Below are 19,577 nucleotides of genomic sequence, written 5' to 3' on the forward strand. Positions count from 1 at the left end.
TAGTTGTTTCCAACTCTAGGGACCGGTGCTCATCTCCGTTTCAAAGCCGAAGAGCCAGCGCTTGTCCAAGGACGTCTCTGTGGTCATGTGGCCGGCATGACTAGATGCCAAAGGCGCACAGAACGCTGTTACCTTCCCACTGTAGTGGTCCCTATTTTTCTACTTGCATTTTTACGTGCTTTCGAACTGCTAGGTTGGCAGAAGCTGGGATGAGTAACAGGCGCTCACTCTGTTACGCAGCACTCGGGATTCGACCCACCAAACTGCCAACCTTCTGATCGACAAGCTCAGCGGCCTAACCCACTGAGCCACCGCGTCCCTACCTTAAAAGTTCTTCCTAGAACTCTCACAAACATATGATAAAAGATCCACCTAGAAACAGCTATAATTATTCTGCTGATCAGGAAGTGGGCTTCTGGCCAAGGCTCACCACTCATTCGATCACTTCTGTATTTATATGGATTGAATTTAGAAATTCACTTCATCCTTCTTAGTATTCCAAACACTGGACTGTTCTTTGTTGCACAATTATTGGGCCCGAGTGATGTATTGAGGTAATGTGGGTGAAGAGTCAATACTGTACAAATGTATTAGAAAACATATTTTATTTTCTGTTTTAAGAAAAAATCTCTTCCTTGTTTGGCCTTGATTTTTTTTGCTAATTGTTACAACAAAAAAACACTCCAACAATAATACAGCTTTGAAGACAATTCCTCAGTGTATGTCATGTGCTAATACACAGCATAAAAATATATAAACTGATGTTTACAAGGACTCAAGAATGTCACTTTATTGTCAGTTAAAAGCACATGCGAGAGTCTTCTGTACAAAGAGATGTTTATTTACTACAACCTTCCCTCAGCTTGCCAGTTTTGTCAGATGAGGTTTATGACATTTTTCTTTGCTTGTTCTTTACATGGTAGAGGATCTTTTCCACAGCTCTTTTCACATCTTTGTTTCTCAGGGTGTAGATAATTGGATTCAACACTGGAGTGACCACAGCATAGAGCAGAGAGACAACTTTTTCAATTTCAAAAGTCTGATCAGAATGAGGGCAGAGATATGTGAAGATTACTGTCCCGTAGAAGATAGTAACCACCATGAGGTGACTGGAACAGGTAGAAAAGGCCTTATGCCTTCCTGACACAGAAGGGATATGGCAGATGGTTGAAACAATCAGCGCATATGAAGTCAATGTCAGAAGGAAAGATATGAGAACAATCACTGCAGAGACCAGGAATACCATTGTGTCAGCCATAAAAGTATTTCCAGTCGAGAGCTTAATCAAGGGCCCCGTGTCACAGAAGAAGTGGTTGATCTGGTTGCTGCTGTTAAATGGCAACTGTGAAATGAAGGCTATGGGCAGGAAGGGAGTCAAAAATCCAGTCAACCAGGAACCCAAGGCGAGGCAGACACAAACATGGCTGTCCATGAGCACTGGATATTGCAATGGGTGACAGATGGCTAAATACCTATCATAGGCCATAGCAGCCAAGAGAAGGAACTCTGTGGAGCCAAAGAAAAAGAAGAAATACATCTGAGTGAGGCAGGTCCAGAAAGAGATGGCACAGGATGCCCTGAGGACATTTCTCAGCAACTGGGGAAGAGTAACTGATGTATAACACATCTCAAGGAATGAGAAATGCCTCAGGAAAAAGTACATGGGGAATTGCAAGCTCATATCGATATGGGAGAGGACAATGATCAAGCCATTGCCAAGGAGTATGAAGAGATATATGGAGAGGAGAATGACGAAGGAGAGTAACTGGAACTCCTGAAGCTCAGGAAAGCCAAGCAGCATGAACTGGGGGGCTGAAGTGCCATTCAGCATATTCTTAGTCCAGTCTGTACAGCCAGCATCAAAAGGAAGTGGAAGACATAGGAAAGAAACAAAATGTGTTTGAGAACAGAGATGCTAGGGGGGGAGCATTTATTCTTCCAATAAACACATTCAAGACATCCATTCACCTGAATTAATCTGGTACAAGTACACATTTCATACACAATATTATATATACATTAAAGTCGTTTGGCATTTCCCACTACTTTGGTATGTTAGATAGCTCTAGCTTACATTATGAAAGCATAGCTTCCTATATTCTGCACTGGGTTCCAAAGATAGGTTTGAACTGAAGTAGCAACAAGAACTATTCAGCAGGACTTCAAGACCAATTGGTTTATTAATCATTTAGCACTGTCCCATATAGACAGTTACCACTCAGAATAATAAACATAAACAAACAAAATATCTTATAAATGAATATAAAATTAAACATCGTACATGCTATCAGACCACCACCCCCAAGCCCAGTCCTCCCCTGGAATAGCTCTGACTTCATTTTTTTACCAGAAAGCAGATAATGTTGGAGACAAATGAAGATCTAGGCACAATCAAAACAATTGGGTCAACTCTAATGAGAGATGTGATCGTGCAAATAATCCAAAAGTAGCAGAGGTATAAAAGGCTTTATAAATTAAAACCTATAAACTGTATGAATTTATGTTAATCAAGATAAATGGACATATGTGATGTAACATAAAACCATATTTAGAGATTTCAGATTCACCAAATCCCATCGGTCATCACATAATTTGAACAAACCTTTTCCTATTCTTGACATTTGTTTTCAAGTAGCAAGTTTCTTCAACTAGGAACTAGGCATGTAGACTAGACCTGCATTTTTGTTTATGCTATAATTCAGGAGCTATTTTATGGGGTTTTAAACCAATTCCATCATTCTGGGTAAAGATGATACTTTTCAAAAGAGTTGCAGAAAGAGAGTACATTTGTGTCCATGCTTTCAGCAGCTTCTTTTTGGAACCAAACCTGAAGCTGTGCACAGAGACCTAAAAGGGATTTCCATTTAGCTAAACAAAAGATGTTATCAAAAAACAAAATTCAGAAGATTTAAGCTTATCAATATCTACAGTTTAATATTTTCTTAACTGTGTTTTCCAAAGTTACTTGGGAGGGGAAACTTGCAATTTACCATACCACATATTCAGTAGAATAGAAAAATAACATAATGTTCAGTTTATACTTGGAAATAGTCCCAGGTCATCTTTCCAGCCACACATTTATGTATTTGGAATATTGCAATACTTCTACTCAGTGTTGGTTGCTCAGCAACACAAGCAATAGGGATAGTGTGCTCACAATTCTTTAGACTTTCCATAGAGGTTTGATGGCTTTTTAGGGAAGAAAAAGCTACAATAGACTTTTGGTCCAATTAGCATGCCTTACATTCTTTAACCATATCCATTTCAAAAATGTCTTTTCCAGAATAAATTCAGGACATGCAGATTTTCTGCTTACTTTATGTGCAGATATGGCTATGCTAACAATTGAATGCACAAATAATTTCACCAAACTTTATTCTGGTTTCCTGATAAATGGAATACAATAACCAATATATCTTGGATTCTGAAGTAAAGAACCACTAAAAATATCCAGCAGCAACAAATACAGTATTATGCAGATGTGTTATCTATATTTTCCAAATATAACACTCTTAATTATGTAATAATCATTATTTCCATAAACTGAGGTTAGTTTTATCAGGGGCCAAAAGTGGTTCACATAAAATATTGGAAAGCAAACTCTTGGTGCAGGACAGGGGTCTTCAAACTTGGCCTCAGCGTGCCTGGCTGAGGAATTCTGGGAGTTGAAGTCCACAAGTCATAAAAGGACCAAGTTTGAAGAGCCCTGGTGCAGGAGGATAGAGATCCGAGGGCAAATAAAGAAATATGTCAACTTTGTGGAATGAAAACTTCCACATCCTAGTCATTAGCACGTACACTATACTCATTTGGTCGTCTAGGCCTTTACAGATTGCCCAAATCTTTTAATGTTTTCCTAAGCAGCCAAAAGAATACAAAAAAGTAGGGTTTGGCAATCATCTCATAACAATCCAAGAACAGAGAGATGAAAGGATACTCCTGTCACCTACCTTAATCAGAGTCAGTTTCCCACTTACTGACAGGGGTAGCTCTAATTACAGGAGATGTAATTAGAGCACAATATTTCTGGCCTATTACAGTAGCCTCAATCCAGATCAGAGAATAAAAGGTTCAGGCAATTGTCATACTTATCATCTGATAACCTTTGGGTTGTAGAGAAAGATTCCACTGACATCTTCCTTTAAATATGCTTTCCCACTTTACTACATTTGGATTTAACAACATAACATATGCTGCAAACTATTCGTGTCAGTGATGCCCATCTTTTAAATCCACTCAAGGCAGCAATCACATCAGGTATGTTCACAGCCAAATTCTGCATGCATCAGTCATGCTTCCACATCTCTTCAAAGGCAAACTAAGCAGTGACAGAAAAGCTGCAAAGCTGCTGATATAACCAGCTGGGGGCCTCAGAGAGTTGCAGGAACCTGCCTCAATATAATAAACTCGCATGGACCAATTTCCCAGTTAACTTAATTAGAAAATCAGTCCAGCTGGGGAGTCAAAAGCTGTTTACAACTTCTTTCCCCAACCTGGTGCCCTTGGCCAAGAAGCAACACAGCCAATAGATTCTGTATCTAATGGGCTTGAAATTATGACTGGTTACAGCTTTGATGTAATTTAATTTTATTACTTATCTTCTATTGTTAGTAGAAGATTAATAATAATATAATATAATATAATATAATAATATAATAATATAATATAATATAATATAATATAATATAATATAATATAATATAATATAATATAATATAATATAATATAATATAATATAATATAATATAATATAATATAATATAATATAATATAATAAATATAATATAATAATATAATATAATATAATATAATATAATATAATATAATATAATATAATATAATATAATATAATATAATATAATATAATATAATATAATATAATAATATTAATACTGCTAAGCTTGTAAGCCGCCCTGAGTCTTCAGAGAAGGGCGGGATATAAATGGAATTTTAAAAAAAATATGTGTGAGAGAGATTAGGAGATATTTGAATGAATTAAATATCTATTTGTACTTTATTATGAATTTACTTGATCTTTTCTATGTGAGTTGTGAAGTGGAGGCAAAAGAAAAGGCCAAACTTTAAATCTGACATTAGACCACCAGATTTTGGTGAAAATTTAAGTAAGTTGTATGATTTTTTAAAATATTTTTAAAATATTTTAATTTATGGGATTGTTATACCATTTACTGACACCATCTTTAAAATATTATAGGCACTTGAAACCATTTTTGCCCAAAAGTCTGTACAAGTTATGTAATAATATAGAGTAGTCACATGACATCGCGAGACGTATTGGAGCTTTTTCTCCATTGCCAGCAATGGGGTGGGCACGGTTTCCTCATGATGCATCTGGCCCATGGGCCGGCAGTTTGGCACCCCTGATATAGAGGATGGCTTAGGACACTGGGAAGCTTTGTTACTAAAACAACAATCAGATAAATGAGGCTTGAGCTCAAGCCAAAAAAAGTGGTTTATAAAAATGCCTCAGGCAGAGATGCACAGAGATGCTTCTATGTAGCTATTGTGTGTTTGATCAATCTGACTGCACAAAGCAGTTCCTAAATTTTCTGCAGTGCTCTGCAATGAATAATCCATAAATGAATGAATATTATTTTTCTCTGATGGTTGAGAATACGTCTTCAGCAATATCTCCCTCAGCTTTTAACATTTAACTCAGATGACAGGCTAAATTGAGAAAGGCTGAAAGAAAACGTAGGCATAAGCTGAGGAATAAGCTGAGGAATTCGTACTACAGGTTGCTGTGATGAAATAATTCTTCAGGTGAGCTACTTTTTCAGGGAGACAGATGGAGGCTTAGTAGCTGCACTGAGGATGGAAACAGATGGACAAGTTGTCCATCAGTTACAAGCAGCATGAATAGTGGAACGGGGCATTGAGAAATGTAATCCAAAATATCCAGAGATAGAGGTAGGAAATGAGAGAAGAGTGGCAATGATAGCTAAGCCAAAGAAGCTACACATTATTAAAGATCAGCTTAAGAAAGGACTCTAGTGTAGTTTAGCCCAGAACAGAATAGGGCAGGTGGATCACATTTCCTGATCTCCACAAAGACCTACACAGAAATTGTGAACTTTGCTAGAATCACCACTTAAATTATGGGCAGATTCTATTTTGGGGTCATTCTGATTAAGAGTAGAAAGTATAGTTCTGAAAATCCTAGGCTTATTTAAAATGGCATACAAACATAAAATTGCAGCAATCAACTACAAGAGTCAGTTCCCACACAGCCAGGGAACAACACAGGCTCAAAACACAGGGAACATAGAGCCTTGGTGGAGCAGTGGGCTAATGCCTCCTTAAGTAACACCAGCTGCCTGCAATTAGTGCAGGTTCCCATCCCACCAGGCTCAAGGTTGACTCAGCCTTCCATCCTTCCGAGGTAGGTAAATGAGGACCCAGATTGTTGGGGGCAATAAGCTGACTTTGTAATAATGCCGCTTGGGGGGTGTATGAAAGCCCTAATAAGCAGGCATATACATAAAATGAAGGCTACTACTAAGCTTGTAAGCCGCCCTGAGTCTTCGGAGAAGGGCGGGATATAAATGTAATAAAAATAAAATAAAATAAATAAATAAACAAAACAGAAGCCATCCTACCCACCCAAAAGAGGAGAGTGAGTTGTCCATTGTGTTGGGCAAGAAGAAAGAACTATTAAGAGAATTTAAACTTTGTTTCTAACCTGCCTTGTTCTTCAATCAATGTAGTTGCTGATTTGTTATGGTTTCTATTGTTTTCAATAATATTACTCTCTTTATTTCTGGGATTTTTTGTGAGTTGACAGACGTGGTTCATTCCTGCCTGGCAGATGAAGCCTGATGCTCTTTCCGGCCAACTGGCAGTTATCTTCACTGTATAGCAGATTAGACAAGTCAAACACCACCCTGAAACAAATTGATAGGAACAAAAATATAGAAAGCCAACTAATCTCAGTTCATTGGAGAAGGGAAGTAGAAGCTGATGAAAGATGAACTGAGGGAACCTAATGGAATTTTGCAAATCTTGTAAGGCTCTGCAGAATGAAATTCTGTAGCAGGATATTCTCTAATGCAGACATGTCAAACACTAGGCCCGGGGGCCGGATCCGGCCCACGAAGTGGTTTCATGTGGCCCACGAAGCCATCCTGGAAACCGTGAGGGAACGGCCTCCACTGCCTTGGCCCTGGCCCAGAGACCCTCAGATCTCTCCCACTCCTGCCCAGGCCCCCATAGGCACCCTTGATGCGAACAATGTAGAGCTGGCCACGCCCACCCAGTAGGCCATACGCACTCTAGCCACGCCCACCCAGTAGGCCATGCCCACCCGGGCCACACCCACCCGGCCCCCTGAGGGCAACCGCAATGCTGATGCGGCCCTCAATGAAATTGAGTTTGACACCCCTGAATGAGTACTTCCGGTGCTGTTTGGTGTTAAGAAGAAAGATAGGTGAGGTGTCTCAACTATGAGTAAGGCAGTGAAAGCATCAGCAGCCATTCATCTTATTAACTGTGCATCAAATAAGGTCTGACAGACTCATGGTTTATTCCTTCCTTCCTTCCTTAGTCTGATTTCAGCCATAGATATTAGATAATAGAACAATTCCTCTCTTGGCTAACAGCTGCATGATGCCAGAATCATCCTTCAGAGCATATGCCTTTGCAAGTCACCATGAGTGACACGCATCTCATTCCCACCTCTGTCACAATTGACAGAGATGAAATTCTGTACTGTTGAATTTGTCATTTAAAAAATAATCACAGATTTTGTTACTATATTCATCATCGGGCAAAAAGTTCAGGGGAAGAGTTTAAAGCAGACACTAGGGGACTTCCAGAATTTCCCAGCTAGCCATGACTTCAATTTCTGGGAGGTGAAGTCCACAAGTCTTAAAGTTGCCATAGCTGGACACTCCTGGTTTATAAAGATATCTCAAAAGCGTGTCTCATCGCCAAGAAATGTTTTCTTAAGAACAATGGAAATGGGGAAAAGTTATTCTTAAGATAAGATAACCTTTATTGTTATTTTTACTGTGAGCACACTGGCCCAGATTAAAAAATAAATTCTGTTATCTGCTCTCAAAAGAAAGTATATATCTACCCATACCCATACATAACACACATATACAAATGCTATATATACACATGCACTGTCTTTCTACACACACACAATCACTGTCCATTTTGAATACATTGCGGAAAGAGGAAACTTTCATAAAGTTGATGCTTTATGGAACAAAACTGTGACTGAATCTGGATGTTCTGCTTCAGATACCATGAAGCCTCCTCCCAGAAGGTAACAAGGCAACCAAGTCGTGAAGAAAATATGTAGTGTCCCAGACAATCCTGCAGTCCTGGATAGAAAGGGAGTGAACTACCAATAATCTTTTCTGCCATCCTCACCACTCTCTGCACCGCCTTCGTGTCTAAAGCAGTAATGCTTCCAAACTAGACAGTGATGCAATATGACACAATGCTCTTGATCTTCCCTCTGTAGAAAGTGGTAAGGACAGGGGAAGGAAGATGTACTTTTCTCACGTGATGCAAAAAATGCAGGTGCTGCTGCGTCCACTTCATTAATGTCTCACTGTTGAATGACCAAGCTAAACTTCTCATTAGCTGCACAACCAGAAACTTGGTAACCACCTCCAAAGGTGAATCATTAATACACAGAGGTGTGTGGCTGTGCCTGCCTTTTCTGAAATCAACAATGATCTCTTTGGCTTTTCCTACACTGGAAAAGAGGTAGGTTTTTTTACACCAGTTCACCAAACCCTCTACTTCCTTGCGATAAGCACCCTTATTGTCATGTTGAATATCTTTGTTTTATCTTTGTGATAATTCCCTTGCTCACAGAACAGCCCATGCTCTAGCCTGGTCTCCTAATGCTATCTCTTCGCACACACATCCTCCCTTTCTTGCTGGCTGCCTAAAAGATCCATCATCAAAAATATATTACAGATAGGCATTCCTTCGCTACTAAATAAAATCTATTTAAAAACTATAATACAAGTAGTCTTTGATTTATGACCACAATTGAGTCCAAAATTTCTTTGGCTAAGCAAGACAGTTGTTACATGAGTTTTGCCCCATTTTGCAACATGGTTAGTAACATGGTTGTTAAGTGAATTGGGCTTTGCTTGTCAAAAGGTTGACTTTGCTTGTCAAAAGGTTGGAAAAGGTGATCACATGACCCTGGGAAACTGCAACTATCATAAATACATGCCAGTTGCCAAGCATCTGAATTTTGATCATGTGAACATGGAGATGCTACAACAATCATAAGTGGGGGAAAACAGTCGTAAATCACATTTTTCAGTGCCAATATAACTTTGTGTATTAATGATTCACCTTTGGAGGTGGTCACTACATGAATGGTTGTAAGTCAAAAACTACCTGTACTCTAAGTTTTAATGATGGGAAGCTACTAGGGAGAGGACATACCTATTCCTACAACCTCAGGAAAACCAGCTAGAAGTTTTCTGTAAGTGTTCTGAAACTAAGACATTAATAAATTTAAATTATCTAGATTAAATTCTCTCATTAGGTGGTGAAATTGACTATAGGATGGCCAAAGTACCCTGGCATTATATGAGGGAGCCCAGCCTACTTACGAAAGCAATGGTTGGGCAGGTTAGAATGATTCCTTTTAAAAAAAAAATCTTGATCAGATATACCTGAATGAACAATGGGGCAACCCAACAAAATATATAAGCTATCAAATATGACAGCAGCTGAAAAAAGGGAGACAGATTACCAAAGCATGGGGCATTTCTAGCCTTTCATCTCCAGATATGGACTTGCACTTAGTTTTTAGTTAGTAGTGGAAATACTTCCCTTCCTCAAGAATTATTACAGCCTCAGTTGTATTCCATCATTATTTTGTTTTGTTTTTTAGCCAAACAATAAGATGCTAACAATTATATGTTATACAACAAGCAATTCTACTAACAGAGATGGATGGATGGATGGATGGATGGATGGATGGATGGATTGATCTGATATCAAAAGCCTGAGTAAGATATAGACAGCTGGACCTGAAGGCTGCAGTATGGAAAAAAACCCTAATGGTTAGCATCTTGCATAATTTTGAGAGTTCATAGTCTGTTTCTTGTCCTTTTTTGCTATTTTGCTTCACTTTGTTACTTTCCTTCACTTTTGCTTTAGGCTGTTTCACCTTTTGTTCTCTCTCACACACACACACTTGTCTTTTTTTACTCAATACCAACAAATTCTGCAGCCTCAAACTCATGTTTTTTAATTAATTCATTCCAAACTCCTCCCCCCCCACACGCATTTTTCACAAGTACACCAAAATTCTAGGAGCATTTACTGTGTCACCATTAAGGAAAGATAAATGGCTCTGCTGGGTTTTTAAAATGTTCTGCTTCTTGCATGTTCACCATTCACAAATAATGGTAAAATGAGAAAGCCTTGTTAGCATGTTCATTGATTGCCAGAGCAAGCAAACATCATCTTTCTTGCCCTGGAGGAAAAGAAATATTCCATACTGTCCTTTTCATATTCTCCCTCCTACTTTACATCATTATCAGAACAGCAATAAACAGGGGAACATTTAGTAAAAACAAAACAAAATCTCCCTTGGAGTTTCAAGGCTGAGTCCCAAGAAAACTGAAGGATGACTCTGGAGAAATGCAAAGATATGCCTTCCTTATCATCACCCTTCTCCCCAAATCATCACAACAAAGATAAAAAGAAAGGTATTATTCAAAATGTTATATTTTTCTGCAGACTGACAAGTAAAACAAAAAGGGTTTACTTAGATTATTTTACATAGATCATTATTTCTGTAGAAAACTCAGAATAATTCAGTTCTATAAAAATTCTCAATAAATCAGTAGTGCTATGGATCCAGCTTTTATTAACTTCAGAAAAATGCTGTAAAGAATGTGTATAAATATGCAGAAGTTTGCAATGTTCACAGCAATGTATTTGGGGAGTGTTTTGTGTGTGTGTGTGTGTGTGTGTGTGTGTGTGTACATACACGTACATTTTGCAAGATCCTCCTCAAAGATTTACAAAAACATAAGCATCATGTTGATACAGCCATGGTTCAAAGTAGTCAGATATCTCAGGGATGCCAATATTTATCAGAGATAGGTTTCTTTGGCAGGAAGCCAGTGATAGATTCTTGATCCATAAAATTCTTGAAAATAAACTCCCTAAAGTTGAGCTTGGCTCCTAATGAGGTTTTCAACACATTCGTGCAGTGGGTTAGCTGATGTAGAAGTGATGGTGTAGAAGTGATTTGCTATCACCCTTTTCCAAAACCATTTTTGACTTCTCAGCCTAGCCCAGGGGTGTCAAACTGCCAGCCCGCGGGCCGGATGCATCATGGAAAAACCACACCCACCCCATTGCTGGCAAGGGGGAAAAAAGTTGCAATACGTGGTGACACATCACATGACTTGCGAGTTTGACACCCCTGGTCTAGCCTATCACTCTGAAATTTTCTGGTGGTTTCCCACCTTAGTACTAACCAGGTCTGACCCTCTTAATTTCTGAGATCAACCAAGGACAACTTGAGATTGTGTAGTAGAATTTTGTACATGAAACACAATCAGATCTTTGCTTCCTTTTAAGATTTAATTTCAGCATGGAACTACCTTCTTAATACAAAAATCTACAGGCAGCATAGACAGTCTTTGGCAGAAAAGATGAATGTTATTTAAAACTGTAGATATGCATGGCTTTTCCCCAAAAGATACAACGCTGCCAGATGGGGCTTAGGAATTGGTTTGATTGAATACCGTAAAAAGATAGGAAAAGTGTGTGGGGGGGATTCATACAACTGAAACTCAGGAACAGCTGTATCAATAACACATGGGGAGGAAATGTGGACTAAGCCAGTTTATGTTGTTACTCATGGACTATATTCATGTGAGAGGGGCAGTTAGTCAGAATCACCCTTGGTGTATAAACTCACAGTCTGAACTATCAATTCAAAAGATCATCATCTTTTTTATCTGATGCCAAGTCATAAATTCCCGTTGAGCCTAGCCATTCTACTAAAATTATTCTGAAACAGAACTGCATATGGTAACTCTTAAGATCTTGGGTGCCTTAATTTCTGAGGAACCCCTTAGAATCAAAGGTGCTCTACAAAAGAGTGAAATGCTTATTAAAAACAATCTATCCAAAAAAAAATATTCCAGCTTTATTCCAAAATGTCAAATTGTGTCAGAACACTGCATAAATTTCTGAGTTGGAGAATGCAGTCAATATAGCTCACTGGCTTGCAAGATAACCTCTAAATTCAGAAATCGCAGCTTGCAATAAAAAAAAAAGTACTGTATGCTTAGGGTAAAAGGAAATGTTGGTTACACTGGTGCCAAATCAGCCAAATGGATCAAAATGGATTAAAAGAATCATTCCAAGAGAAACGTCTACGGAGATTCTCAGTTATCCAGGTCATGGTTGTCCTAAAGGTGCTTTTTCACGAGGCAACTGGGCTTTCTTGTTTTTCTGTGAAGACGTTTTGCTTCTCATCCAAGAAGCTTCTTCAGCTCTGACTGGATGGTGAGGGAATGGAAGGATTTATATTGGCATTGTTTTAAAGAGTCATTGGGGTCATTTGGAGGTTTATCTGTGTCCTCGGGGTCACCTGAATAGTGCAAATGGGTGTGGAGCCTTCTTGGCTACAGGATGTTTTCTGCCCTGTGTCCCTTACCTGTTGAAGACAGGCGCAGGCTGTTGGGGATGAGTCTGTGTGGTCTGAATCTCCAACTGAAGCACAAATGGTTCCTGTAGTTGGCAACGTTTTCTGGAAATCCCTCCCTCACCATTTGAAGATGTTCATCTCAAAGTGCATTTCAAGAGAAAAATATGATTCCACATGCTTCTTTGATGTTACAACTGCACAAGACTAAAAATGTTGGCATATATTTTTTTTTCCTTGCCAATAGTAAATTCGGTTGGAAAGTCACAAGGTAATTCTGCCAAAATAGTTAATTTAGACTTAACTTTCTCACAATCTGTCTCCCTACTGTGATGGGATATTAATTTTATTCAATCAAAATATAAGCTAGAGTTTTATTCAAGAGCATTTGCAAAAGTTCAATTTCAGAAAACAGAGGCAGAATCTTAGAAAGAACATACAAAATAAAATAAGAGGGGCTTTTTTGTAGAAACATTCTGTTTTTCAAGGATTGCCTTAAGACAGATGTAGCAAGAACTGTTCCATAAAGGTTGAATGAAAAAGGAATGAAATGCCAAAAGAATAAGTCATGTGCAAACAGGTTTATCTTTGGGGGAAAGGGTGGGGTGGAAAGAGCATTATTTGTACATTGCTAGATAATGCAAAGTAAATTCCAGTGAAATTTAATAGAATCAAGCTATAGTAATTGATGGAGCCAATTATGTACCACATTTAGAGAACAATTTCCTAAATGTAAGAACAGCCATAAGATTGGTGTATAACATTATTTCCAAAGAAACTTACTGCTCAATTTATCAAGATGAAAAGCTGATCAGGAAGGGAATTTTGAAACAAAATTATCTTTACTGAGTTTCATACTTAACACAGAAACTGAACAATGTGAAATAATTATTTCATAAAGATTGCATTAAATTGTGGCATAGGATGTTTGGCTACAGAACTACTTCAAAATTAATGAATTTAATCCACATGTTCTTGTAATTAAATACAATTTGAGCTACCTAAATGTCTAAGGAAAAACAGTGAAAAACCCCACTAGAATTAATATATAAAGATTTGTGTGGGCCTTTTAAAATAAAATCCTCCAAAAGATAAATCTATTCCTCTAAAATTGCTCATGACACTTCAAAGTGTTTTTACCCACTTTGTAAAAACTGAAGTACTGAAAAAGTTCAAGAGTATATTTCACAAGTCTAAAACACGCTTAGAAGAAAACCTAAGGTTTTACACACTAATAGTGGAGCAAATATAAGGGAAAGGGGACAACAGGGAATTTAAGAACAGGGAATCAGACGTAAGAAAACAGAACAGAACACTTTGTCCCAGAACAATACTGCTGGAATCCAAGCTTCTATGTTTGGAACAAGGCTGCCTAACAGGTGAGAAGAACTGCAAATCAAGACGTGTCTGTGAAAGCAAAGGCAAGATATATTATTTCATAAATGCAACAGAGCTACGAGGGAAGTAATGTAGGCACAAATCAAGCAGCTCTTATTCCAGATGGTGATAAAGCCATTTTAGCCTGCTACATTTATACCAGGCATGAGCAAGAGCCCCCAAACCCCCAAATATCAGGGCCTGCAGTCAGACATTACACAGTGATTATGAACCTTTGTTCCAGGCACAAGAGGTTCACCCTGGTGCTCTTCAGGTGTTTTGAATGTTGACTGTTTAAGCTCCAGCTGAGGGATTGATGGAGTTGATGTTTAAATACCCAGGCAGGAAATAACATTAAGAGGAGCTTACACCATCACTGGATAGGGACAATACATAAAATATTTGTTTTTATTTACTTAGCAATTGATTTAAAAGATGCTTAAGGGCAGAGGTGTGCAAATGATAGTCTACAGGGAACTGGTGACTACAGTGTATTGAATGTGGCTGGGGCAAGTGGTGAAGAACTGGAGAAATTTGGGAGGGGGATATCCCCCCAGGACTGGAAACTAGTGCCGAGGATATTTGGGCTGTGCACCTCAACACTATCAAAGTGGTCTTTAGATGATCATGGAAGAATATGCAGCTGGTAGCTGGTGTTCTACCTTGTCAGACTGTACTAGAATCCACCCAGCTGCCTTAAGAGGGTTGAGTTGTTTCACTGACCGCTGTGACACAGCAATGTGCTGTTTTGGACTTGGTGGTGTGGCTGGGGAGCAGGGAAGGAGGTTGCTAGTGTTTAGAGCAGGGGTAGGCAACCTTGGCTGGCTGGCTCAGGAACTGTGGGAGTTGAAGTCCATGAGTCATAAAAGAGCCAAGGTTGCCTACCCCTGGTTTAGGGACTGAGCAGTATTTCAGCTCAGGAGGCAGCTGCAGGATCTTTGGTGGCAGCAGGTTTCCCAGCTGAGGGATGCTGCTGATGGTGAGCCAGACATGCTCAACCTTGGTGTAACTGAAGTTACAGATACCCAAAGATCATTGCCCAGCTTGAATCCTGGATATGCTCTAGGTAGGATTTGTCACACTGAGCCCACTTGCACCTCCTGCTGCCTCTAAGATCAGGTAGGATTTAGAGAGGTGGGCATTGTGTGAATTGCTGGCCTGGGAGAAAGTACTGTTCTGGACCTGGGTTTGCTGGTTTAGAACTGACCCAGAGAACTGGACTAATTCTTTGGCAATTTTGACTGTGCAACTAATGTATGCGATGGGGGTCTCAGATATGGGAGGTGGTCAATAGGGCCCAGAAGAGATTGTGACATCAGGAAAGGGGGGAATGGGGGGGGGGGAAATGAAGGGCCCATTCTTGGGCAAGAGTCTCATTGTTCCCTAGTGTCTCCACATTCCAACTCACTCTAGTTTATCAGGTCTTCCGAAACTCAGGTTTCGGGTGGCAGCTGCTGAACATCAGCTCAACCTGTTTTAAGGCCTCTCTCACCCAGGATTTAATAATGGATGAGAGGGCTGACCCAATGTACAGGTAGTTCTTGAATTGTGACCACAATTGAGCCCAACGTTTCTGTTGCTAAGAAAGACAGTGATGATTTTTGTCCCATTTTACGACCTTTCTTGCCACAGTTGTTAAGACAGTAACATAGTTAAGTGATTCTGGCTTCCCCATTGATTTTGCTTCTTGGAAGGTTGCAAAAGGTGATCGCGACCCCAGGACGCTGCAACTGCCCTGAGTCAGTTGCCGAGCATCTGAATGTTGATCACGTGCCCATGGGGTTGCTGCAACAGTTGTGTGAAAAAGTCACGTTACTTTTTCCACTGCTGTTGTAACTTCAAACGGTTACTAAATGAACTATTGTTCATATTATGATGTATATTGAACTGTATATTGTTAAGATCTGCATGGGCGCAGGGAGGAGCCTCTCTTCTTGGAAGCGTGGCTGTCTGGATTTCTGATGCAGCCTCACCAAAATCCATGGCCAGGGGTAGTGGAGTGGCTTTAGTAATTCAGGATTTTCTAGGGTTTTCAAAAGTCTTGCTCGGAAGACAACTGGCTGTGACTTCATTTGTAAGGTTGTTTCAGTTATTAATTCCCTGCCTTGACTAGGTGATAGCAATAGCACTTAAAGACTTATATACCACTTCACGATGCTTTACAGCCCTCTCTAAGCGGTTTACAGAGTCAGCATATTGTCCCCAACAATCTGGATCCTCATTTTACCGACCTCGGAAGGGTGGAAGGCTGAGTCAACCTTGAGCCGGTGAGAATCGAACTGTGGGCAGCCAGCAGAATGAGCCTGCAATGCTGCATTCTAACCACTGCCCCATCATAGTTGTTCAGTAAAGAGTTTTATCCGGGAATACCCCAGCCTTATGATATTGTGGGTTAAAGCTCAAGGAACAGGCTCTGAGGCATGGACGGATGGAGGCCTACCAGGACCTTCAGAATCTTCCAGCTCCTCCTCAGACAACACAGAAATGCTGCAAACTAACACACGAGTGCCTTGCCAAAAGCAGTGGGGACTGTCCAGGCCATGACATAAAGGCTCTGCACTTGACCAACATAGATTGCCTGGTGAGCAAGTGGGAAGCCAATCCAGTTGTGCAGCAGCTGGGCAAGAGAAGCTACTGTTGTAGATTCTCAGCAAAAATGAATTTCAATCGTGGTCTGGCCTTTTACTTGTTTGTTGCATGCATCTTGTTCCTAGCTCTTGATAGATGCATGAACTTGCATTCCTGACCTAAGATTCTGGCTTTCTTTTAGGCCAGGGGTGTCAAACTCAATTTCATTGAAGGCCGCATCAGCACTGTGGTTGCCCTCAAGGGGCTGGGTGGGTATGGCCAGGGTGGGCGTGGCCTACTGGGTAGGCGTGGCTAGAGTGCATATAGCCTACTGGGTGGGCATGGCTAGCTCTTATTTCGCATCAAGGGTGCCTATGGGGGCCTGGGCAGGAGTGGGACAGATGTGAGGGTCTCTGGCAGAAGGAGGGTCTCTGGGCCAGGGCCAAGGCAGCGGGGGCCATTCCCTCACTGTTGCCAGGATGGCTTCGTGGGCCACATGAAACCACTTCGCAGGCCCCGGATCCGGACCCCGGGCCTTGTGTTTGACATGTCTGTTTTAGGCATACATCCCACATACTGGTAGTCTGACCCTACTTGCTTTTGGCAAAGCATTAAAAGCAGTGTTCTTCAATCTCAGCAACTTTTCAAGTTGACAATGCTGGCTGGGGAATGCTGGGAGTTGAAGTCCACACATCTTAAATGTTGCTAAGGTTGAGAAATTCTTAAAAGAATCAGGCAATGGGCCAGGGTCCAAAGAAGCTCTTTTCATGTTTTTATTATTTACTAGAGCTAGATTCTAGGCCTCAAACAGAAATTATATTTGTACTTATTTCTGTTGTTTGTTGTGATTTATTGTGGTTCTCTAATCCTCTGTTAGCCATCTGGTATCACAAGTGCAAGTTTGGTTTTATTAATTATAATTAGAATAAATAATCCAAGCACTGAAAGTCTATAATGAAACCTATTTTTTAAAAAGTTACCCTTGAGGTACGATGGACAGTCTATAAATTTTAGAAATAAATATTTGGAAATCTCTTTGCAATTGTCTACTCAATCCAAAATGAAACAATTCTGTAAAAGAACCTTGGAGAAAACATTTCAGAGCCCCAATTGCCATTGCACAAATATTCTTCCTAGCTTTAATAGACGCATACTTGGCCAAGATGACTTAGCTGTAAAAGAACAGGCATGGTTTTGTGCTAAAGACGCAACCTATTCCTATATTTGGTGCCAGAAAGGAAGTTCTACCTCTACTTATCAATTAGGCTGTTGACTAAGACATTCTTCACCTTTTGCTCACCAGGAAAAATCTGGTTTGTTGACTCCGTTGTTCTGTTACACAAGAGCACTGAATCAAATGGGGAAGGGTGTAGGGCAGTTCCTCCTCCCCCCACTTTTCTGGAATCCTGGGTGTAGAGATGGAGGTCAAGGATATGAAGGCACCGTGTGCAGCAAACTGCCTGCCTCAGTATCTTGTTTACCTCATGTCTATGAGCTCACTCCAATTAGCACCACCAAGGACTGCCAGGAACCATCAAGATATGTGAGACTCTACCCTGGCTGGGATGTTCTTAAAGATTGACAAGGGAGTACACCAATAAACCATGCTTTTGCTGTGCTCTTTCCTGCTTGTTAAAACTGTATAAATACAATAAACTCTGCGTAGGCAGACAGACATTTTGGGACAGCCTGCGATGACTGGTCTCTGAATCCCACACCTGGGGATAGGCGGAGACTACAACTCCCAAGAACTCACAGCTACCCATCTGTAAAGCACCAGAACAGCAAAGGCAACTGCAGGAAGTGACCAATTCAGAGCACCATTGGAGAGCAAATCAGAGTGAAACAATCCAAGAATTCTATTATTCTGCCAGCCAAGCCACTTTGGCTCTTTTCTATATCAAAAAGACTGCGCTCATACTGGGCCACACGCTGCATTGACCCATTTCAATTGGTGGTGACTTACAGATGTTTGGGGTCCTCTTTTGATCTGAATTGCCACCTTGAGAGGTAACCTGGTAATCATCATCTGGATTGGGCTTTCACCTTCATGATCTTTTGTATTTCTTCCTGGGCATCTACTATTTTCAGCAATGCCTGCTTATTCTTCTACGGTAACCTTTCCTTGAAATTTTTTCAATGGGGCAGCATCCATGTCTTGAGGAAGCAGACCGCTTCATCACTTAACAGTTCTCATTGTCAAAGAATTCTTCCACTTCAAATTTGGATTTCTGTGCAAAGCTTTCACCTGTAGGTTCTTGCCCAGCCTATCCTTAGGCATTATGGAGAATAAATCCCCCCCCCTTCTCTCTGCCAGCACAAATTTTGCTAAACCGCTATTATTCCTTCCGTTAGCCTTTTGTCAGTAGGTTAAACATATTCAGGCCTTTTAATTGTTCATAGCATTTAGCCCCCAAGCCATTTGTACTGCTCTTCCCTACTTTTTTCCCCAGGTTCTCAGTATACTCATGGTGACCAGAACTGGCCATACTACCACAGATGCAGTCTGACTGGTACAGTGTAGAGCAGAATTGTTGTTTCAACACTGTTATCTCTACAAATGCAGACCAACCGGCTCTTTTGGCAGCTGCAGCACACTGACTTAATCAGAATTTAATTAAGTTAAAACACCTGCAATGAACGCAGCATATAACAATTCATAACACAATGCCATGTCACAGTCAAAACTAAAATCCAGTGACAACTTTGGAAGGGGTTGCATGTGGGCTCTGACCTCAAGCCATCTGATTTATGTCCTTATTTATAAGTTAGTAAAGAATACACATCCACCTTCTTTCCACTACATCCCCCATATTACACCCATTGCATGTAATAGGAAGCTCAAAAGAGCGAAGCAAGAGCCACTTAGCCACACCTGTTAAGTTGGAACCGTGAAGCTGATGTTTGAAAAGAACTTTTCTTGGCACCTCCTTAGAAGACTAGATGACACATCTAG

At 40.2% G+C, this 19,577-nt stretch overlaps 1 protein-coding gene across 1 annotated transcript; it reads right to left on the reverse strand.

Moving 5' to 3' along the window:
* Window positions 1-886: 886 nt before the first annotated feature.
* LOC310639250 (olfactory receptor 11L1-like) lies at window positions 887-1,831 on the reverse strand (the record flags this gene model as incomplete). Its single annotated transcript, XM_083360794.1, has 1 exon — window positions 887-1,831. One exon carries the CDS (start codon window positions 1,829-1,831, stop codon window positions 887-889), a length of 945 nt encoding a protein of 314 aa, XP_083216920.1.
* Window positions 1,832-19,577: the final 17,746 nt, after the last annotated feature.

Source organism: Vipera ursinii (genome assembly GCF_947247035.1).
Source record: "Vipera ursinii genome assembly, chromosome: 1".
NCBI lineage: Eukaryota > Metazoa > Chordata > Lepidosauria > Squamata > Viperidae > Vipera > Vipera ursinii.